The 24,450-nt window shown below is 47.4% G+C and overlaps 1 protein-coding gene across 1 annotated transcript; it reads right to left on the minus strand.

Annotated features, from left to right (window-relative positions):
* Positions 1-211: 211 nt before the first annotated feature.
* Positions 212-21,750, minus strand: pdap1a (pdgfa associated protein 1a). Its single transcript, XM_048521389.2, has 6 exons — positions 21,546-21,750; positions 9,437-9,519; positions 8,450-8,512; positions 5,467-5,591; positions 3,857-4,008; positions 212-3,465 (listed from the first exon to the last, which is right to left on the minus strand). The coding sequence occupies exons 1-6, from the start codon at positions 21,556-21,558 to the stop codon at positions 3,446-3,448; spliced, it is 456 nt and encodes a 151-aa protein (XP_048377346.1). The 5' UTR covers positions 21,559-21,750; the 3' UTR covers positions 212-3,445.
* Positions 21,751-24,450: the final 2,700 nt, after the last annotated feature.

The raw sequence follows: 24,450 nt of genomic DNA on the forward strand, positions 1-24,450 counted from the left end.
TTTAAAATCCAGCATTGCCAGGACAGAATCCACGGGTGATTGAGCACAGAAAGTGTGAATGAGTGTTAGGAAAAAGTCACAGATGAATTTAAAAAAGTGCAGTGGGAAAGGCCAGCCAAGAGAGAATCAGAATAGGCAGGTCTTGGTGTATCAAGAGCAGAGGAAAGATCCCTCCATTTTAATATTTAAAAAATACAAGGCAAGCTGAAGGCAGTTTCTTCCAGAGGTTTTATTTCAATTTAAATTAAAAAAAGCATTCTTTAACCCTGTGATTATGTCGCAATACTAGATTGCTGAGGGGTTTCAGTCTGGATGCTTTTGAACAGAAGCCCAGTGTGGGCTAAAGCCTTTGAAAGTTCATTAACTCCATCTCCAAGCTTCTGTGGAGGGAATACTCCAGACAGGTAACAGCTCCCACAAAACAAACTAGAGCATGGAAGAGAATGGGTACCCAACTGCAGAGAGGAAATAGCTGACAAAACAATCTCTTATAAAGACAAAAATAAAGCAAAAAAAAAAAAGGGGGATGTCAGTTTGAGTCAAACCCAGACCAAAAACCCATCTATGGTACTGGCCCAAACAGAGGAGCTCAGAGTAGCTTCCAGCCTGTTTGCAGGTCACAGTATTTCCATCAGAGTCAGTCTGGCAGTAAGTAGCACACTGGTTTGAGGGATGTAAGCAGTTTGGATCAAGACCCTCAGAAGACTCAGAAGTACAGTGGTTACACCAATGTTTCAGATCACCAGCTGAAATCTGAAACATTAATCCAGTAGAATGGCTTTGATCATTCTTGAGCTAACAGGGAGACTTACGTCAAGAACATGAACTAAATAGTGTGCTCAAGAAACCAGCTGCTGTATTATTATGCCGCCATCAATATAATCACACTGAAATATGGATGCAAAAATCAAACCTAATGGACTCTTGCAATTTGTCAATGCATTTGTTAAATGCCTAGAGGGATGCAGTGGGCAAAACAGTGGTGAGATATCAGGAGAAGTTGACTGCTTCTGAATAAAGTCTACATGAAGGTGGTTGTCCTGTTGAATTGTCACTTGAGTTTTAGGCAAGACTGGTTTCAAACTTAAATCTTGCCTCAGGAGCACTTGTGAATACAGGAGCAAGGAATTTACAAATAACACAATGTATGCTGATATCACAGAATGAGGTCTAGGAAACCATGGGTTAAAGTAACTATACTGAATGCAGAACAAGTCAGGGATTTTCTGCAGTGGAACTGTAGTTGCAGAAAACCTGTGTGTTAACTACAGCACATTGCTTGTGAGCCCAAGGCGGTGGTGACAAGTTGGCTGACATGTAAATGGATGTCTAAAAAGGCACATGATTCAGCAAGCCTGACTAAAGTACTACAGCTGGAGAGGAAAGGGGATAGCGAACTGCGAGCCCCAAGTTGCATTGTGAGCACTGCTGCATCACAGTGATTTTGTCATATACAACAGAGACCTGGATCTGTATCATCAGTGCTTTAACAAGACCAAAACCAGGGAACTAGAGCACAAGGGATGGTCTGAGATGTACTGAATTTCACGTGGCTTGCTTTGTTTTTTAAAATGCATGGCTTCAGAGGAAGACTCCAGTTAAACCGGACATCCAGAACCAGACATGTCAAAATAAACAACATTCCAAACAGAATTCCTTTTGTAAATGAATGAATGGCAGCTCATCTCGGTATTACATTTGGTTTCAGCTGGCAGGTTCCACACAAGCAGAAGCTATTGCTGGTTTTGCTGATGGGCCCCCTTAAAGTGTTAATAGAAACCAAAGACTAAAATTGCTGCAAATCTACAGGTCGAATCATTGTCTGAAGGAGAAAGGGCAAGATACCAATCTTTCTCTTTCTGCTGCTCAATCTTCTGGGCAGGCATTTGCCCTTCCGATATCACCTGGCCATCCCCTAGCCTCCTCGACAAAAATACCAAGGAACCTAGACACATCCAAGAGAATGTGTCTTGACACCATCCCTTGGCAACTCTGACATCAAGTGTTGACAACTAGAGTCAGCTCCAGAGCAGAGATGCCTTGCTGGGCTTGAAGACAGCAGTTTCTCACATTCCTTCTACAGGTCAACCATCACATATGTTACAAGTTTGATGACCTCCAGGAGCAGCAGTGTAATCGGTCTGAGCAGTGCTGCTTGTGTGGATTTGCCAGCAGAAGCCACTGAGCAACAATCAGGAGTAGGATCGGAGAGCATATGACCAACTCAAAATTGTAACGTTTCCACCCCCTCAATCTCCAACATCACCTAGTCCCACCATCTCAAGGGCTGAATCTGGGACTTCACTTCAGGAGCCTGTTTAGTTTGCCAACACTGGCAATATTTTGTTTTTAAAAGAGAGATTATCTAGTCAATCATCCTACAAAAGGGAGTCAAAAAGCAAACAGTAACAAAATAAAACAGGCACAAAATACAGAAATTAGACACACTGCACAAACCGCCCAAAGGGGGAAAGAAGTTACTGCCATTCGTGACAATGTTAGATTTACACAGGATAACAATAGTCCCTGATCTCACACCAGAAGACACTTTATTTTACCTAGCTCGTAGAATCAATGAAGCTTGCAAATATATTGGTGTGGCAGTAATTCCTCACTAAGATGAAGAGGAGAAAAGTGAAACATCCAGACTCAGTTTAGGGAAAATTGAAAACAGGAGTTCAAACGAAGGTAGAGAATGCAGATTCAATACATTGAGTGTCAGTAATTCAACCACCAAAAAAACAACACCCTTGAAACAGCCCTGTAGCCTATTTATGCAAACATTCAGAAGTTTAAAGAGCGAAGCCAATCATTTAAAACCCGTCCTCAACCATCTATGAAACGATATAGTCACACAACTTTTGTCAGAGATATTAGCTACAGATGGACAATGACAGCAGAGGCTATCCTTTGGGTGCAAATCCCACCTGCACCTCTCCATGGAAATATAATTCAGGTTATTTTAGTGCCACTATTGATAAATTTGTGAAAGCCAACTATGAGATGGAAAGGCAGTGTACTTGGAGTTCTTACCAGGCCTGTAGCTGGTGAGACCTAAACACCCAAAGTCACTCTACTTAGGAGAACGCTAACGTTTTCAGTGCCCGACAGACCATGGCACTTCCTCTGAAACATCAAAAAAGTCTTTCAGTGTTCCATTTGACAGAATGTCCATGGTGCTTCTACAAGCACATGGCTGAATTTTTAAACACAACACCTGTTTATTCGTGGCTACCGGAAGAGTAACAATTCAAACAATGCAGGCTCCCCTCTGGCCGGACCCAGCTGCAGAAGTGTGGTGTAATGGGTAGTTTTTTTTGTGTGTTTTTGTTGTTTTATTTGTGATGGGCAGGGGAGTTGAGCTGTGTGGGAGCAGATAGACAGTCTGACTGTCCCATCCTGTCCCTTCCAAGTTACCAGACGAATCTGTCGGGCAGACCTGGCGCTAGGCCTTGGCTTCTTTTCCTGAGGTGGGGAAGAGAAAAATAGGAAGCAAAAGAAAGTGTTATTTGTGTGCAGAACACAATCATATACATTACTTTCATCATTTTACGAATTGATTATCTTCATTTTACACCTTTTAAAAAAGAAACATTTGTTCTCTGCACCCTTGCCCCTGAAAACTTCAATACACAAGTCACAGGATTGTGATCTGCATGCACCCGTTTCTCGATGTGTGTTCAGATGAGTGCGTGCACTGCTCGCGGCTAGCGTGAGAATGGTTGCAGATCTTCAATTCTCAAATCCCACTATTTTTGAGGAATCCTTTTAACAACAAATTTCCTGGCCTCAACAGCCCAGATCAGACTTCATTCAGCACTCAACAGACACTCGTTAGATCAAACCCATCACTGACCTTTCTTCTCATTCTCCCGCTTCTTGGCTGCATCTTCCCGCTGCTTCCGAATGATGGCGAGCCGTGCCAGGTCAGCACGTGCTTGTTCAGTCTTCCCCTCGAGATGGAGTTTCATATACCTCTCCCGGGCTTGCTGCTTCTCTATCTCCTCCCTGAAACAAAGAGGGTTGAGAAATTAAATAAAATTATATTAGCTGAGTAACATATTCATTGTTCTATCCTCCAATGCCCTCTGAAGAACAATGAGAGATTTAGAAGCAGTGGTACCTCAAGTCTGTTCTAACATTTGATAAAATCACAACTGCTCCAATTACAGCCTCAACTCCACTTTCCTGTCTACCCCGAGCTCTGTGGCAGTCAAAAATCAATCTCAAATATATTTGATGCCCTGATCTTGAATAGTTTTAACCTGAGTGCTGTAAAACAACTGACTTCTGATTAAACAAACACTGGGGTCACATCATGGCAAGCCATAGAGGGCACAGAGGGAATGCATTCTTGCAACTTTTTGGAAAAGGGCCGATCCTAATGGAAATGGAGTGAGCTCCCATTTAAGATACAGGGGATTGGGTTGCAACGCCAAGAAACGGTTGGCAATGGACAAGAGGGTGAGTGTGCAGTGGGATAGGGTCTGTTTTGGACAAGCTGAAGTTCACAGCAAGTAAAAGGTGGGAGGAAGTATTGCTGCTTCGTGATGTGCTTTGCTGCAAAAGATTTTAATTACTTTATGGGGCTTGCTGGTAAGGCAAGCATTGCCCATTCCCAATTGCTCTTGCTCACAAGAAAGAAGAGACACATAGGTAAGATGAGGTAAGAGCAGCAAATTTCATTGCTTCAAAAGTCAATTAGTGAACCAGATGGGTTTTTAAAAAAAATCACAATTAGTAACAGTTGTTGGGGACTCCAGATTTAATTACTGAATATCAAATGCACCTCCCCGCTGCAGCTTAAACTGAAGCAAGTCAGGGCTTGATTACAGTTATAATACCATTGCACTACTATCTCCTCCAGTGGTATAAGAAATGCTTCAGTGGCATACAGACTGAAGTGAGATAGATGACACTTTCAGAACAGAGACAAACCAAGCCAACAGAACGTTGAGGCTGAAAATTAATTGGCTGAGAGGCACGGTGGCTCAGTGGTTAGCACTGCTAACTCAGAGCCACAGACCTGGGTGGCTATGCGAAGCTTGCGTGCTCACCCTGCGTCTGCATGGGTTCCCTCCCTCAGTCCAAAGGTGTGCAGATTAGATGGATTGGCCATGCCAAAATTGTCCAGTGTTCAGAGATGTGCATGCAAGGTGGATTAGCTAGGATAGATGTGGGTTTACAGTATATGTTAGAGGACCAGGTCTAGTGGGATGCTCTTCGGAGGGTCAGCTGCAGATTCAATGGGCCAAATGGCCTCCTTCCACACTGTAGGATTTCCATGGTTTGAAGACAGTGGATGAGGATAGAGATGGAGCAAATGACAGCAGCATGGGTTGTTGGTGTACATATTCTGCATTGTGCATTTGCCGAGAGAGAGTAAACGACTTTGCCTGCCGGCCATGAGAGACTTCATTAAAATTATGTGTTTAAATGGGACAGGAAGCCGAATCTTTCCTTTACCTTTCTCGCCTGCTGAGCTCACGGTTTGGGGGATTAAGATCCAAAGCAGTAACTTTCTTGTTCTTCTGTACAACACGGTTTGGGTTCTCAATTTCTATTAAACCTTCCACCCCTTTCTTCTTGGGCTGTGACGAGGGAAGAAAGTGATACAATATCATGATTGAAATTAGCTTGAAGAATGAAATGTGCAACACAAAAAAATCCTTTCTTCCAAACAAACAAAAAACTGACAAGTAACAGCTACAGTATGCTCAGAAATAAAAAATACTGCCTACACCCAACGTTAATCAGGCCCCTGTTTGAATGCCGATATCTACAAGTGACATAGCAATGAACAAGTGGCTATTTGTGCTTTTCTGCCTCCCTGATGTCCACAGTGGCCCTTCAAAGATTACAGGATAGATTAATAACAGGTACTCTGATTTTGCCTGTGACAAAGACAAATATCAGCACTTGGGCACTCAGGCGAGAGTACAGTGTTAACATCCTACCAGATGGCTGAAGATTACACACTACTTGGGTTGGACATGAAACTGACTACCAGGTGGAGTGGTTGAGGTGAATAGTATTCAGGCCATTAAGGTGGTCCAAGAGAAACAGGAGGGAAAGGGAATTGTAAAATCAGTTAATGGGTTGAAGATTGCGTGAAGCACAAACCTTCATATAGTGATCACGTGCTGTAAATTTTATGTACTAGCAGTACCAAAACAGGACAAGGCTTGAACGTTCCTAGGTAGAAGCCACAGGTCAGAGTGTACACCATCTCTCCAATGACTTCTGGCAGATTTGCTGCATCTGCCTCTTAGTCTTCATTGGCAGTTTCTATAGGAACTAAAATCAGTCTAATTTACTGAACTTTTTCTTTGGTGGTCCCTGGGTGGGGGGGGCAAAGAAATTACATGAGGAAGCACAAAATTCCAAATTAAAAATAAAGTCACAGAAGTTATGCTGCATCTATACAAAGCCCTGATTAGCTTTCAGGACTCTGTGGTGTCTAATGTGTGGACCACGCCTTAGGAAGGATACACTGGCTTTGATGAACATAGAACATTACAGCACAGTACAGGCCCTTCGGCCCTCAATGTTGTGCCGACCTGTCATACCGAAGTACAGTGTTGGTTTACAAAAATGATACCTGGGCTTCAGGAGTTAAGGCCAAGGACAGACTGTACAAATGAGGCCTGTTTTCAGAAATTTAGAAGGTTCAGAGGCAATCTGATCAAAGCAGTCAAAATACTTACAAGAAAAGACAGGATAGATTAAAAAAACCATTTCCACTTGGTTGGGGATTCTAGAACTAAGAGGATTGTCTAAGAATTAGGGCCAGATTATTCAGGAGAGATGTTAAGAAGCACTTCTACACACAACGGTTGAGGGGGGTTTGGAACAAATAGCTGTGGATGCTGGATCAGTTGTCTGCTTAACAAGAAAAAAATCAGATTTAAACTAAGTTATTAAGATATGGGCCAAAGCAGGTAGAGAGAGTTGGGCCAAACATCAACCATGATCTCAGTGAATAGTCGAACAGGCTCAAAGGGCCAGATAGCCAACTCCTGTTCCTAAGCATTTCCAAATGAATAATAGAGCCCCAGCAAAATTAAACCAACTTAAAAAGGTGAATTCAACCGGGAACCTAACCCTCCTTCCACTGACCCCTTCACCCGCTTCCAACACCAGTCCTCCTCCTGGACACCACCCCCAGGCCTCCTACCCTCCATCGACCTCTTCATCTCCAACTGCCGTCGAGGACTTCACCAGTTTCAAAATCTCCCCTTCCCCTACTGCATCCCTAAACCAGCCCAGTTCGTCCCCTCCCCCCACTGCACCACACAACCAGCCCAGCTCTTCCGCCCCAACCCACTGCATCCCAAGACCAGTCCAACCTGTCTCTGCCTCCCTAACCGGTTCTTCCTCTCACCCATCCCTTCCTCCCACCCCAAGCCGCACCCCCATCTACCTACTAACCTCATCCCACCTCCTTGACCTGTCCGTCTTCCCTGGACTGACCTATCCCCTCCCCACCTATACTCTCTCCACCTATCTTCTTTACTCTCCATCTTCGGTCCGCCTCCCCCTCTCTCCCTATTTATTCCAGTTCCCTCTCCCATCCCCCTCTCTGATGAAGGGTCTAGGCCCGAAATGTCAGCTTTTGTGCTCCTGAGAAGCTGCTTGGCCTGCTGTGTTCATCCAGCCTCACACTTTATTATCTTGGAAATCTCCAGCATCTGCAGTTCCCATTATCTCTTAAAAAGGACACTTGCTTCTTTGGGCAGGAACATGAGTACCTGGATCCCATTTGACAACTGCAAAACTTAGTGTATGAGGAAATTATTCATCACTTTGTAGGAAAGCATTGTCATGCGGTCTCTGACCAACATTCTTCCTGGAGATGTTGTCTGCCCAGCCTTAATACCAGGTCACATTGTACCATTCTCCAAACGGAGATCCACTTCAGAACACACTCTCCGTTTAGTCGGTCACTAACCTAATCTTCGAACACATTTCAACATACACTAGCAAGTGGGATGACGGGTGTGGTGGAAATGAGCAGGCTAAAGTTCTTGCACTCTAATAAACACTGCTGAAAACTGTATTTTGAGGAAGGATCAATTTGAGGAGTTAGCAGAAGACGGTAATCAAGGAGAGAGCAACCACTCAGACTCAAAGAACAGAGCTGGTTCAGTGACACCTCAGAGGATACCGGAAGATCTACATTATTAAATATCCTGGGGCTAAGGGATTTGGGGGTGGGGGGGGGGGGGGGGGGAAGCGAGAGCGAGAGCGAAAATGTGTGTGAAAGCTAACTGTACAAAATGCAACCAAACAGTTCTGAAGCAAGAAATGAATTACCAAACAGTAACAACAGCTCACCAGACATGAAGCTGCCAAGAATAATTGGCTCACATCTGTGAGGATAATAAGAACCTAGCCAGTTATAACAAAAAGAATAGCAATTATCACTTTCAGAGTCAAGGGCACTCACCTCCAAATCATCTTCACTGCTGTCAGAATCAGGATCACTTGCATTTTCAGGCTGGTCTCTTGCCTATAGGTTTAAAAACAGATGGACAGCAACAGATGTTTTAACCAGTGAATTCTATAATCTAGAACTGGGAAGAGACGAGGTAAAAGGGCATGAGAAAATTAAGTTCTTTACTTGCTCTACTGTCTGCAAACATCAGTTGTATACTGTCCTACAATCAACACCACCACCTTCAGACCAATTTAACAATCTCCTTTGAGTTTTGTAGCTGCTCACGACTAGTTTTGCAGTGCCCATGTCGAACTGGGGGACGGGGATGAATACTGCCCTAATTCTCAAGCATTAACATATTGCAAAATTATTTGGTTTTAATTCAAATTGAAGAACAGAAAACACTGTGCTTTGCCAGATAGAACTCTGATGCAAAATAACCCATCTGCTCTCCCAGTATTAGGTGTGCCAGTTGGACAAATGAGCATTGCAGCAAATTGTCCCTCAACCTATTTTGTACCATTGCAATACAGGGGAGTTTACATTCTGGAAGCAAAAGACCACTATCTCCGTAACCCATGGCACTACCTATTTCGTCTTCCATTTGCTCCCCAAGGATCAATCTGAACTCCAATTTCAACAGTTAAATGAACATCTAGACTCAGCAAAGGAACCCTCACAATGCCTCTCAATGAACGAGTTGCAAGTTGCTAATCAAAAAAGTTTAACCAGAAAAAGCTCAGCTATTCATGCCTTCTTTATGCCTTTCCTTAAAGCCTTCCCCACCAGGTGAGTCACAGACCTAATATTGGCTTGGCATCAAATTTTTTGATGAAAAGTTGTGAAGAGCCTTGGGATAATTTACTTCAGCAAAAGCAGCTTTATAAACGCAAACTGCAAGAGCTGCAATGCTTCAGCACTTCCAACACTTGAGTATCCAATGGGCAGAAGTGCCCTGTAGATTACCAACTCTGTCATGGGGTATCAGACACTTGCCTTTTCTTTCTCTGCTTTCATCTGCGCATCAATCTCATCTGGGTTTGTGAACTGCTTTGCCCTCCCTTTGTGTCCTCGTTTACCTGTAGGAATCAAAGAAAAACACATTCCCATTAGAAGCTGTAAACAAGCAGATGGGATAGTATGCAGTCAAGGTTCGAAATCTGTGTGAATTCAGATCTTGGGTTTTAAAAACCGCAATCTCCAAGCATGCAAGAATTGCTCAATATTCAGTCACATTCTTCAATGAAACAGTTTTTTCCAGTTTTACCATAAATTGAACCCTGGATAAAAAGATTTTGGCATAACTGCAAGGTTTATACTTTTTTATAAATTATCACCCCCCACCACCCAATTTCAACTATATCCTAACAATAGCTGGAAAGTACTTGATGTAGTGAGGTGACAAATTGGTACTAAAATGTCTTGCCTTTTGAAAATCTACTTGTAGAAGTCACGTTATGTTTAATCATCCTGCTCCAGAGACCACTGCAAGTATCACCTTGCAGGTACATGCAAGGCAGTGTACAAACATTTCACATTTAAAACAGGAGGGGGAATAACCCTATTCCTTGTAAGCATTAAAGCAAACCCAAGGACCTAGCAGATTTCTGGCTTTGGACTCTATGCAGTCTCAAACAAACTACAGAAGCTTCAGTGCATCCTCCTGCCCTAATTCAGATCACAGATTTAACACCAGCTCAAAGCAGAGATAATTTGCTAACCACATCTTTTTAAATTCTTATTTTCAATCACTGTAGTATATTGGGCTGCAAATCAAAAACAGTTGTCCCACTCTGGAACAATGAGCATAAAATTTAGACCAAAACTTCCAGTGAAAGAATTGAGGAACTACAGCACTGTCCTTCAGATGAGACACTGCACCGATGCTTCAATTCTCTCTGGTAGATGCAAAAGTTCCCCTGTGGGCCACTATATGAAGAGCACGGGAGTTTTCCTAGAATCCTGGAGAATATTTATCTCTCAATCAACAATGGGAACACATTGAAGACTTGTGGAGCATTACTGTGGCTGGAATTCCAACACCGCAAGCATTTCAAAAAGCTTTATCCAGCTGTAAATCCTGCATTCTGACAGGTGGTATAGAAAAGTGGGTGCTATACGCATGCAGTTGTTGTTTCTTCCTATAACTCGGATGTTTAGTCCACTGACAAACTTAAAAACATCAACCAGGGAAATGGCAGAAATTAGTTTGCAAAACACAGCTCAAGAATAACTTTTTCCCATTGACAGAAACACTTTCCAATTGGGATTTTGCAACAAGTTTAAAAAGAGACAAAAAACTCTAAATTACAAAAAAGCACACATTTTAATCACAATCGTTCTACAAGCAGTGCATTAAAGCTGTATCACTGACAGATTCAGTAACAAATACTGCTAGGTTGGAATTCTTCATAGAAACCACATTCTCTAACAATCCTTTTATCAACAGAATGAAGAAAACCAACAGCCTCCATTTTGTGAAAGTGATCACTTGGTTCACCATGGAGGTTACAGGATGACAATCTTTAAAGAACGGTTACAAAAGTCCATCTCCTGGAGCTGAACTTCAGGTGTAGCAATCAGCCTGCATGTCAGTGATGTCACTTCTTTCCTTGCAATCTTATAGTCAATGGTCTTGATTTAGAACTGCACTGGAAGTGGGCCCTCACACAAACACCAATTCAAATGGAGCATTTAACATAGTAACATAAACAGGAGCAGGCTATCTGATCCGTCAAGCCTGCTCCACAATTCAATAAGATTGTAGCTAATCTTTTGTGGACTCAGTTCCAATTTCCGGCTCGCTCACAGTAGCCTTTAATTACTTTACTGTTCAAAAATCTATCTTTGCTTTAAAACATTCAATGAATTAGCCTCAACTGCTTCACTGGGTAGGAAATTCCACAGATACACAAACCTTTGGATGAAGATCCTGCTCAACTCAGTGCTAAATATGCTCCCTTATTTTGAGGCTATATCCCCAGTTCCATTTTCAACACCCCAGTGGAAACAACATCCCTGCTATCATATCTAATCCCCCCCATAATTATGTATGTTTCTACAAGATTCACCCCCAACCCCACCATTCTTCTAAGTTCCAACGAGTACATTCCCAGTCTACTCGACCTCTTATCATAAGGCAATGCTCTCAATTCCAGAATCAACCAAGTATACCCCTTCCAGTGCCACATCTCTATAGTAGAGAGTCAGAGCACTGTACAGCATTGAAACAGGCCATCAGTCCAACTCAGCCATGCTGACCTGATATCCTAATTAATCTGGCCCCACTTGCCAGCATTTAGCCCATATCCCTCTAAACCCTTCCTGTTCACGTACCAATCCCCATGCCTTTTAAATGTTGTAATTTTACCAGCCTCCACCACTTCCTCTGACAGCACATTCCATACACACGCACCACCCTCTGAGAAAGGATTGCTCCTTACATCCCTTTTAATCTTTCCTCCCTCATCTTAAACCTATGCCCTCTAGTTTTTGACTCACCTACCCCAGAGAAAAGACCTTGGCTATTTATCCTATCCATCCCCACATGATTTTATAAACTTTTAAGGTCACTGCCTCAGCCCCCAATGCTTCAGGGAAAATAACTCCAGCCTATTCAGCCTCTTTCTACAGTTTAAACCCTCCAATCCTGGTAACATCCTCAGAAATCTTTTCTGAACCCTTTCAAAGTTTCACAACTTCCTTTCTATACCAGGGTGACTAGAGCTGCCCACAGTATTCCAAAAGTGCTATGTAGTTACATCCAGTCCAATGGCATTCTGGTCCAATGTGCTACACAGGTACAACGTGACCTCCCAACACCTGTACTCAATGCACTTACCAATATTTGCAACCATACCAAATGCCTTCTTCGCTATCTATGCCTATCTACCTGCAACTCCACTTTCAAGGAACTATGAGCCTGTACTCCAAGATCTCTTCATTCAGTAACACTTGCTGGAGCTTACCATTAAGTGTATAAGCTCTGTCCTGATCTGCCTTATGAAAATGCAGCACCTCATTTGTCTAAATTAAACTCCATCTGAGACTCTTTCGCCTATTAGCCCATCTGATCAAGATTTGTTGTACTGAGGTAACCTTCTTCACTGTCTACTACATTTCCAATTTTACTGTCACCAACAAAGCTTACTAGCCATACCTCTTATGTTCACAATGAAATCATTTTAAAGACTGCACTCTCACTTGAACTACATCAACTCGTGCTTCTCCAACACAAATTTTAAATTTCATGTTGTGATTAAATGGTTCTTCCATAATATCACCTAGACCTACATTTTTTCCCCAAACACTTACTTTCTCTGTATTCTCACCAACTCAAACACTGACAAGTACACTGTCAAATACATCAGCCACATTCTAAATTCCTCCACCTCTGCCTCTCTGACCACACAATCCTTGAAAGCCAACCTCATCAGCAAGTTTTGGATTGTTACGATGGCACTTTACAAATGACACCAAAAAGGTAACAGGTTAGCACACAGCACAAAATAACCACACAAACATACTCACAGACAAGCTAGTCAGATACTCCCTTCCTCAGTTTGGCTGAAACAGTCTCTGGAACCTACAGTGCTGTAGGCTCTAACCAGAAGGAGAAAGGTGCTGTCAAAGAGGTGGTAGAATGAATCCATGTAAGTTAGGGACTTCGTGCGACCAGTGACGAAAGCCGTGATAAAAGGTTACTGGGCTGCAATTTCATTGACAAAAGCACTGATTATTCCACTTCTTGTTAAAAAGTCAGACTGCATACAGTCATGTAGTGAAAAATAGAGTCTTAAGGGGCACTCATCCTCTTTTCCACCTCCTTTAAGCTGTTGTCTCAATTGGTATTTTGCTGTCACTTCATATCCATGCTGTGCATGGGATTCAGGACCCTGGAACAAGCTTGTGATGTCATGGAGCTGCTCCTCACTGGACATAAACAGCACAGTTGAGAGAAACACAGCTGCTAGGCAGAAACCTAAGCGTAGCCTTGTGAATACTAGAAACATATCAAGAAGCACATGGAACAAACTGACCAACATCAGGCAGTGTAGTTCATAGAACTGACTTTCTATAAAGCAACTATAAGTTTGAGCCCAGTGTATCTCTGAATACTACATATTGTAGTAATGAGTCTTAATACGCAAGATGTTATAAAGACGGCCGAGACAGAATACAGCGCTTGACCTTCTGCTCATCTCCACTAGTTTATATTCAACCCAAACTCATGGATGTGGCATAAAGTCACAATAAAAGAATATGAATTCTCTTTTGTTTCACTCCTACCACCTCAATTGCAATAACTGTCGATGTGCTTCCATGCTGTGCGACGCTCTGGCTCTCTGGCATCTTATTGTAAAGATGAGGAAATCAGAATATTTGCTACGCAAACTTTGGTGATAGTGAAGTCATAGTTATTTGGTGATCTCAGCTACCTGACACAAAGCAACATGGAACTTAAAAATCACCCCATAGCAATGACATGCAAAATAAACTCCAGATTGCCACTTGAACACAACTTAGCAGTGCTTCATGAGGGTTTATTAATTACCAGTCATTTTTGTAATAATGCAATCTGGTTCAACAAATGCAACAATCCCTTTCACACACATTGGACTGCTTACTTTGTATAGCTACATCTATTTATGTATAAGTTGCTTAACTGTGATTCTCTTGAACACTAAAGCCACATAATTGTGACCCCCAAAATATTTTTGACTGAAAAATTAGGAAGTCTAAATTATGTGTTTTATTTAATGCATTTCCCAATTATGTGAAGTGTGATGCTCAGGAACCTTACTTTAGCAAAAAGCAAATGTTTGTGCCTCAGAATCCAATTGAGTTCTTAGATAATAGCTAGTTTCCACCCATTTGGGGGTGAAGGAGAAAGGAAAAGCAAATTCCTAGATGGGGAACAAAATATTTGATGGCCTCATGTAGGCAAGTGAATTTCCTTAGTAGTTTCAAGGAAGGAGGTTGGGACATCAAAACACAAAGTGGCTAGAAAAGCTCGGCAGTATCTATGAAGATAGTAAAAGAGCTGACGTTTTGACTTGAACGTGACTCTGCCTCAGATATGCAGTTCTTAAGAGTCACATTAGAATCCCACAGGTACAATCTAATATCTTCTAGGATTGGAAAAGAATAAGAACAGCAAGGCTGTTTAATCACAGGAGAGTTCAGGAAATCAACCTCAATAGCTGCCTGTTGAAAGATAAAGCCAAGAACTGGGCGTGGACAGATGTCTAATGCAGCACTAACATAGTGCCTTCTCAGATTCTGAGCCAGAAGTTGCTAATGAAGACATGACAGAGCGGCAAATGCCCAGCATCAAAAATATGAGAGTTAGAAGGAGTAGGCCACTCAGCCCTAAGAGTCTGCGCCAGCATTCAATAAGATTACTGAGTCAAAAGATAGCAAAATGGTCTAATTTTGCCCTGATGGGGAAAAACATGATCAACTTTGAGCTGAATCAAAAATAATCAATTCCTAGCAGCATGGAAGAAATTGGATGCAGTACTGTAATTTTGAAGCTTTTGTATTTATATTTACCATTCAATTGCTAAACTGAAGGTCCACAAAATTTAAACAAAGGTGGGCCACTCAGAACTCTAGCTTTGACTTGTTACTTCCCTTTCAGAGAAATCTCCAATTTATGGAAATTCAAGTGATTGAGATGTTGGGAATAAGAGGGTTCCATTCTACATGTGGATCAGGCTGTAGACTGGAAGGCAAATAGAAGCAGCAGCTGTCACAAGTACTATTGCCAAGTACTCATCTATGCTTAGAGGTTTTCCACTCTTAGTCAACAAACTTTCAAGGTCATCTTTCCGCTGCTGGTAATTTGACAAATGAAGGAGAAAGAAATTCTTAACAGCTTCTGAACCAATGAAATACTTGCACACTGCAAAACTCCACAAATAACAAGCAACAGCAATAAGTGACTCAAAATTTTCCAAGTGCGGGTTAGGGAAACAGACCAAAACATCAGGAATTTGGTCCTAGTTTCCTGGCAATGGCACTGGATTCTTTAATGATTTCCTGAAAGGAATAAGCAAGGCCTAAAATTAAGCACCATTCTTCAGACTGCAAGTTCTGATATTGCCTAGGGAAAGCTGCACTAGAAAGAAGTGTCAGCATACATGATTTACAGTCCCTGAACCCACTACCTCCTAGCTCAAAGGCAAAGATACTACACAAGGCAAGATAACACTGGCTCAATAGAAATAAGAAGGGCTATGGTGGGCACAGGCTCTCTGCACAGCTGAGTGCTCATGTGCTGGGCCAGCTCCTGGCTGAGCAAAGTTTGTGCCATATAAAATGATGTTGATTACTTGTTAGCACTGACAATGGACTGATTTCAATTATTTGAGACAACTGAAGGAGGAAACATTCCAAGTTTTCTAAACACGGAACTTTCCTGCCTCTCAGCAGATTACTCTAACATTCTTGTTGGCACCCTTCAAGATCCTAACAGGGATTGTTGCATCAGAAACAGAATTGCAATCAATGCAAGCTTTAGCAATGTCTAAGTCACAGGTAAATTGGCTCAACAACAGACAATAGTCTAGCAGGCAAACTTTCCAGAGTACAAGTTTCTTTATTTTGACCAGACAAGTTCGAGGTTCGATCAGGGATCGATTGAAACAGTCCTAACTCAAGGTGATGGAGTCACATACTTGGATTATAGCAGATGAAGCTCCACATTTTGCTTAAAATTAGCCTAGTGTTAGCTGATGTTAAATAATGAATCCCCTAGCACAACAGCAAAAGAATGACTCCCCCCCCCCCACGTGTCAAGTATGATTTATTCAAATGAGTATCACTGGCATTTCAGAATCAAATCAGATTTTTAAAAAAAGTTAATAATAAATCTATTTACTTTGACTTCTACTTTTTTAAACTCTGGAATTTATTTCCCAAATTCAGGTTTTAGCAGTTCAGTAGAGCTGCCCACCTGATAACTCAATAATAAACTTAATTGGATCCAATGGAAACTGAGACCAGTACATAGATCATAAGCACAAGGACAGTGGTTACTCGCAGTGCAGTTCCTTTTTGCTACAACCCTTCCAACTGCTGATTCATACATACCACAGTGCCTCAATTTAAATGAGAGAGGGGGCATCTGAACGTTAAGGAGCTCTAACTCTACGAGAATACAGAATCAGCTCCGTGTGGAAATTACACACATCTAATATGACAGGTCATTTCCATAAAAAGTGTGCATATTCTGTGGGGTCTAGAGAGCAGTACGAGATGAGACTGACATCACAGGATTTGCATTAACACAGACATATGTAACAGATATCAGCCAGGATGGCAGTAGAAACAGCCACATGTGACTATACTGAGTTAATGCAGAGATCAAGGAGGGTTAGAAAAAGGAGTGAAATGGCCACAAATACTGTACTCCAAAACTCAGCAGTTCTTCCACCTTTGTAAATTTAATCTAAATATTTAACTGTTTATAGAATTTCAATTATGCTTTTTTTTCCAAAAAGGAGAAGTTCCGCTGAGCCCCTGAACCCCACAACTGTTGATAACACTGACCCAATCTCGAATCATGTTGCCCACTCCACAGTTTTCCTGTCACTTCAGACATAATGCTCACAGCACTAGTTTCTGCATGCATTAACTCCTAACTGCAAATAAAAAAGGCCTTTTCTGATGAAGGGTCTAGGCCCAAAGTGTCAGCTTTTGTGCTCCTAAAATGCTGCTTGGCCTGCTGTGTTCATCCAGCTCCACACTGTTACCTCACATCCAGGCTGAAGTAGGGCCTACCCCATGGTGCCCACCACCTCCATGCCATAAGTGGTCAACTAGAAAATTGAACCCCCACCCCACTCCGGTTGCTACAAGGGTGGTTTGGTTTCCCATCCCAAATGCCATGGCGACAGAGGCTATTGCCTGGAAGGTCCACAAAGCTACAGGGTGATGGCAGGGGTGGGGGGCACATGTTCTGATTCCATTGCCATGTGGAAAAGAGGAGCCAACTGCCATGGATGATGATAGCAGGGGGTGGTGGGAAAAGAAAGGGAGATCCAACCCCCATGGGGAGGGGGTATCATTGCAAAGTGGGGGGTGGTGGGGGTGGTGGTGCCATGAGGAAAAAGGGGGGGGGTGGTGCCATGAGGAAAAGGGGGGGGTGGTGGTGCCATGAGGAAAAGGGGGGGGTGGTGCCATGAGGAAAAGGGGGGGGTGGTGCCATGAGGAAAAGGGGGGGGTGGTGCCATGAGGAAGGGGGGGGGGGTGGTGGTGCCATGAGGAAAAAGGGGGGGTGGTGCCATGAGGAAAGGGGGGGGGGGTGGTGCCATGAGGAAAGGGGGGGGGGGTGGTGCCATGAGGAAAGGGGGGGGGTGGTGCCATGAGGAAAGGGGGGGGGGTGGTGCCATGAGGAAAGGGGGGGGGGGTGGTGCCATGAGGAAAGGGGGGGGGGGGTGGTGGTGCCATGAGGAAAGGGGGGGGCGTGGTGCCATGAGGAAAGGGGGGGGGGGTGCCATGAGGAAAGGGGGGGGCGTGGTGCCATGAGGAAAGGGGGGGGGGGTGCCATGAGGAAAGGGGGGGGCGTGGTGCCATGAGGAAAGGGGGGGGGGTGCCATGAGGAAAGGGGGGGGGTGGTGCCATGAGGAAAGGGGGGGGGGGGTGGTGGTGCCATGAGGAAAGGGGGGGGCGTGGTGCCATGAGGAAAGGGGGGGGCGTGGTGCCATGAGGAAAGGGGGGGGGGTGCCATGAGGAAAGGGGGGGGGGTGGTGCCATGAGGAAAGGGGGGGGGGTGGTGCCATGAGGAAAGGGGGGGGGCGTGGTGCCATGAGGAAAGGGGGGGGGTGGTGCCATGAGGAAAGGGGGGGGGGGGGGTGGTGGTGCCATGAGGAAAGGGGGGGGCGTGGTGCCATGAGGAAAGGGGGGGGGCGTGGTGCCATGAGGAAAGGGGGGGGGGTGCCATGAGGAAAGGGGGGGGGGGTGGTGCCATGAGGAAAGGGGGGGGGGCGTGGTGCCATGAGGAAAGGGGGGGGGGGGCGTGGTGCCATGAGGAAAGGGGGGGGGGGCGTGGTGCCATGAGGAAAGGGGGGGGGGCGTGGTGCCATGAGGAAAGGGGGGGGGGTGCCATGAGGAAAGGGGGGGGGGTGCCATGAGGAAAGGGGGGGGGTGCCATGAGGAAAGGGGGGGGGGTGCCATGAGGAAAGGGGGGGGGGTGCCATGAGGAAGGGGGGGGGGGTGGGGGTGGTGGCGCCATGAGGAAGGGGGGGGGGGGTGGGGGTGGTGGTGCCATGAGGAAAGGGGGGGGGGGGTGGGGGTGGTGGTGCCATGAGGAAGGGGGGGGGGGGCGCCATGAGGAAAGGGGGGGGGGCGCCATGAGGAAAGGGGGGGGGGGGCGCCATGAGGAAAGGGGGGGGGGGCGCCATGAGGAAAGGGGGGGGGGGCGCCATGAGGAAAGGGGGGGGGGGGCGCCATGAGGAAAGGGGGGGGGGCGCCATGAGGAAAGGGGGGGGGGGGGCGCCATGAGGAAAGGGGGGGGGGGGCGCCATGAGGAAAGGGGGGGGGCGTGGTGCCATGAGGAGGGGGGGGGGCGTGGTGCCATGAGGAAAGGGGGGGGGGCGTGGTGCCATGAGGAAAGGGGGGGGGGCGTGGTGCCATGAGGAAAGGGGGGGGGTGCCATGAGGAAAAGGGGGGGGGGGTGCCATGAGGAAAAGGGGGGGGGGGTGCCATGAGGAAAAGGGGGGGGGGTGCCATGAGGAAAAGGGGGGGGTGGGGGTGGTGGTGCCATGAGGAAGGGGGGGGGTGGGGGTGGTGGTGCCATGAGGAAGGGGGGGGGTGGTGCCATGAGGAAAGGGGGGGGGTGGTGCCATGAGGAAAGGGGGGGGGGTGGTGCCATGAGGAAAAAGGGGGGGGGGTGGTGCCATGAGGAAAGGGGGGGGGGTGGTGCCATGAGGAAAGGGGGGTGGTGGTACCATGAGGAAAGGGGGGGGGGGTGCCATGAGGAAAGGGGGGGGGGTGCCATGAGGAAAAGGGGGGGGGGGGGGTGCCATGAGGAAAAGGGGGGGGGGGTGCCATGAGGAAAAGGGGGGGGGTGGGGGTGGTGGTGCCATGAGGAAGGGGGGGGGGGGTGGGGGTGGTGGTGCCATGAGGAAGGGGGGGGGGTGGTGCCATGAGGAAAGGGAGGGGGGTGCCATGAGGAAAGGGGGGGGGGGTGCCATGAGGAAAGGGGGGGGGGGTGCCATGAGGAAAGGGGGGGGGGGGTGCCATGAGGAAAGGGGGGGGGGGGTGCCATGAGGAAAGGGGGGGGGGGTGCCATGAGGAAAGGGGGGGGGGGGTGCCATGAGGAAAGGGGGGGGGGGTGCCATGAGGAAAGGGGGGGGGGTGCCATGAGGAAAGGGGGGGGGGTGCCATGAGGAAAGGGGGGGGGGTGCCATGAGGAAAGGGGGGGGGGTGCCATGAGGAAAGGGGGGGGGGTGCCATGAGGAAAGGGGGGGGGGGTGCCATGAGGGAAGGGGGGGGGGTGCCATGAGGAAAGGGGGGGGGGGTGCCATGAGGAAAGGGGGGGGGGTGCCATGAGGAAAGGGGGGGGGTGCCATGAGGAAAGGGGGGGGGGGGGTGTGCCATGAGGAAAGGGGGGGGGGGGTGCCATGAGGAAAGGGGGGGGGGGGGTGCCATGAGGAAAGGGGGGGGGGGTGGGGGTGCCATGAGGAAGGGGGGGGGGGGTGGGGGTGCCATGAGGAAGGGGGGGGGGGGTGGGGGTGCCATGAGGAAAGGGGGGGGGGGTGGGGGTGCCATGAGGAAAGGGGGGGGGGTGGGGGTGCCATGAGGAAAAAGGGGGGGGGGTGGGGGTGCCATGAGGAAAAAGGGGGGGGTGGTGCCATGAGGAAAAAGGGGGGGTGGGGGTGCCATGAGGAAAGGGGGGGGGGTGGGGGTGCCATGAGGAAAAAGGGGGGGTGGTGGTGCCATGAGGAAAAAGGGGGGGTGGGGGTGCCATGAGGAAGGGGGGGGGTGGGGGTGCCATGAGGAAAGGGGGGGGGGCCTGGGGGTGGCACCATGAGGAAAAAGGGGGGGTGGTGGTGCCATGAGGAAAGGGGGGGGGGCCTGGGGGTGGCACCATGAGGAAAAAGGGGGGGTGGTGGTGCCATGAGGAAAAAGGGGGGGTGGTGGTGCCATGAGGAAAAAGGGGGGGTGGGGGTGCCATGAGGAAAAAGGGGGGGTGGGGGTGCCATGAGGAAAAAGGGGGGGTGGGGGTGCCATGAGGAAAGGGGGGGGGGTGGTGGTGCCATGAGGAAAAAGGGGGGGTGGTGGTGCCATGAGGAAAAAGGGGGGGTGGGGGTGCCATGAGGAAGGGGGGGGGTGGGGGTGCCATGAGGAAAGGGGGGGGGGCCTGGGGGTGGCACCATGAGGAAAAAGGGGGGGTGGTGGTGCCATGAGGAAAGGGGGGGGGGCCTGGGGGTGGCACCATGAGGAAAAAGGGGGGGTGGTGGTGCCATGAGGAAGGGGGGGGGTGGTGGTGCCATGAGGAAGGGGGGGGTGTGGGGGTGGTGCCATGAGGAAAGGGGGGGGGTGGGGGTGGTGCCATGAGGAAAGGGGGGGGGTGGGGGTGGTGCCATGAGGAAAGGGGGGGGGTGGGGGTGGTGCCATGAGGAAAGGGGGGGGGTGGGGGTGGTGCCATGAGGAAAGGGGGGGGGTGGGGGTGGTGCCATGAGGAAAGGGGGGGGGTGCTGGTGCCATGAGGAAAGGGTGGGGGGGGCTGGGGGTGGTGGTGCCATGAGGAAAAGGGGGGGGGGGCTGGGGGTGGTGGTGCCATGAGGAAAGGGTGGGGGGGGGCTGGGGGTGGTGGTGCCATGAGGAAAGGGTGGGGGGGGGCTGGGGGTGGTGGTGCCATGAGGAAAGGGGGGGGGGGGCTGGGGGTGGTGGTGCCATGAGGAAAGGGGGGGGGGTGGTCCTCTGCCACGAGGAAAGGGGGGGGGGGTGATGCCATGAGGAAAGGGGGGGGGGTGGTCCTCTGCCACGAGGAAAGGGGGGGGGGGTGATGCCATGGGCCCGAGGCCTCTCCCCGGAATTTATCCGGAGCCGCCGACGACACCCCCTCTCTACTCCACGGCGGGTTCCCTCTCACCTCCCCGCGGCATCGCGGCGGCTGGGGCTGAGTTCGGATGAGGCGAGGTCCCAGGCGCTGTCGGTGTCAGCTCGTCCTGTCTGTCTGAATCTCTCTCCCCCCTCAGCGGCGGCGCGATCACCGACTCTCCCCTACCCCAGCCTTTCCTCCGACCCGTACAACCCGACCGGAAGCTGAGGTCGCCTCCGTTCCGGAAAAGATATGAGACTGACAGTCAACTTCACCATTCAGCCACCGGGTGACCTCATCCAGCCATCCGGCCAATCAGAGGACGAGGCCGCCCGTAGTGCGACACCGCCCCCTTCAATGGGCCCTCGCGCGATTGGCGGGCCTTTCAGCCAACCGACGGAGAGGAGTCTGCGTCACGTGCAAGTGACGTTTTCATTGATAAAATTATTGGGCGGGAATGTTGGGCTGAGATTGACCAAATGGGGAAGGTTGACCTCAACCTTTAACACCCTTTGGAGGGGTCAAAACCAATAACTTGGCCAAATTTTATGGGCAATTGTCGGGCCAAACTGAACAAGACCATACGACCATAAGACATAGGATTGGAAGGAAGGCCATTCGGCCCATCAAGTCCACTCTGCCATTTAAATCATGGCTGATGGGCATTTCAACTCCACTTGCCTGCACTCTCCCTGTGGCCGTTGATTCCTTCTGAGATCAAGAATTTGTCGGTCTCTGCCTTGAAGGCATCTAATGTCCCGGCCTCCACTGCACTTTGTGGCAATGAATTCCACAAGCCCACCACTCTCTGGCTGAAGAAATGTTGTATAAGACCATAAGACATAGGAGTAACAGCACAGCGACTTTCACTCTCAGGCAGGCTCCAAAACAAATTCTTCAGGCCAGGGATTGGACCGTCTCGTTCTTTCTACTTGGCCTGAAATGTAATGACATCTGGCCAAGTAGAAAGAACAAGATGGTCCAAACCCTGGCCTGTAGAATTAATTGCAGCTAATGGACAAGAAAGGTACTGTGATCCAGGAACCATGACCACTGCGAAGAGCTCATTGGGAGCACATTAGTACAGACATGATGGGCCGAAGGGCAACTTCAGTTCTGTATGACTCTGAGACACATGGAGCCCCAAAATGGAAACAGAAACAAAAGTTGCTGGAGCAACTCAGCAGGTGTATCAATTTCTGTGCAGAGACAAACAAGGTGAAAAAAAAGTTGCTGGAAAAGCTCAGCAGGTCGGGCAGCAGCTGTGAAGGATAAGAACAGAACTAACATTTCGGTTCCAGTGATCCTTCCTTGGAACGTATGAAAAAGGGGTCACTGCCCTCAAATATTACCTCTGCTTCTCTCTCTACAAGTACTGTCAGACCTGCTGAGTTGCTTCAGGAATTTCAGTTTATGTGTGCAATTTCTACATATGCAGTTTTTTGTTTAAGTGTGGAAACATTTAAAACAGGAGCAGGAGTAGGCCATTCAGGCCTTCGAGCCTACACCACTATTCAACATGATCATGGCTGATAATCTAACTCAGTCCTCTGTTCCCTGCTTTCTCCCCATATCCTTCGATCCCTTTAGCCCTAAGAACTATATTTAATTCATTCTTGAAAGCATTCAATGTTTTGATCTGAACTACTTTGTGTGCCAGAGAATTTCACAGGCCCACCGCTCTCTGGGTGAAGACATTTCTCCTCATCTCAGACCTAAATGGCCTTCCCATAAATTCCTTAAACTATGAGCCCCTGATTCTGGACCACTCTGGTCACTGGGAGCATCCTCCTGAGTTTGTGCTGTCTAGTTCTGTTAGAATATTTGAGGTTTCTATAGATTCCCCCCTCATTCTTTTAAACTCCAGTGAATATAGTCGTAATTAATCCAACCTTTCTTCAAACATCAAGGCGAGCAACTGAGCTCCGTGAGAACAAAATCCACACCACTTCCCCCAACATCTTCCAATCCAATTATGTCAGGTTGCAAAAGGCACCACAGAAAGTTTGCTCTTTTCTGGATCACTGAGTGTGATCAGCAAATGGCCCAGGTCTCAGGATCATCTCTGGGAACTCTACTTCTCTCCATCGCTTCATAGCAACACAGGGGTCATTTACAGTTGTGGGGGGGCACCTGTGTAGTCCTGGAACATTCCACATCAAACCCCCTTGGCCAAATGTTCAAAATTGTGTTCGGCGCAGATGTTGTTGGATCTGTGGTGTGTCACCAACCTCCCCTGTTGTGATCTCCATTCTCCAGTCGTATTTACATTTCTTTTTCAACCTATTGCCCGTGGCAACAGGATCCTCCTCTCTTGAATTTGAGTTCTGTTAACAAAAACCTGGAATATCTCAGCCATGGAGACCATAAAACCTAGCAATGATTGCAGGAAAAACCCACCTGGTTCACTCATGTTCTTTTGGAGTGAGATAGTGAATATGAAGATTGAGTTCGATACACATCTGGAATGAGAAAACCTGATTTATTAGCCATTACCATCGGTTGTTATAAAAACCCATCTGAATCAATAATGTCCATGTAGGGAGGGAAATCCATTGTTTTATGCAGTCTGGCCTACACGTTGCTCCCTACCCAGAGTAATGTGCTTGACTTTTCACTTCCCTCCTGGCAATTAGAGATGGACGATAAATGCTGAGTCTCACCAGCAACTCCCAAATTCCATGAATAAATAAAAAGAAATAAAAGATGTTCAGTGCCATCATATCTGCTATCACTCCTGACCTGTTTAAACCTCTTTCCTCTAGCCATTTCTACACAAACCACCTTGAGATGGAACTATATATCACTTCTCCTCCAGTGTTGCTAAATCCTGGAACACCCACCCTAGCACCATTGTGGGTCTATCTACAGCATACGTTCTGCAGCGGTTCAAGAAGGCAGCTGACTCCCACCTTCTCAAGGGACAGCTAGGGATGGGCAATAAATGCTGGCCCAG

This window comes from Stegostoma tigrinum, chromosome 38 (genome assembly GCF_030684315.1).
Source record: "Stegostoma tigrinum isolate sSteTig4 chromosome 38, sSteTig4.hap1, whole genome shotgun sequence".
Taxonomy (NCBI): Eukaryota; Metazoa; Chordata; class Chondrichthyes; order Orectolobiformes; family Stegostomatidae; genus Stegostoma; species Stegostoma tigrinum.

Coding starts and splice junctions, on each gene's coding strand:
- pdap1a (XM_048521389.2), bottom strand. Junction 8,513..9,436: donor TGAAAGCAGAGAAAGAAAAG/GCAAGTGTCTGA, acceptor TTAAACCTATAG/GCAAGAGACCAGCCTGAAAA. Junction 3,466..3,856: donor GCGGGAGAATGAGAAGAAAG/GTCAGTGATGGG, acceptor TCCCCACCTCAG/GAAAAGAAGCCAAGGCCTAG.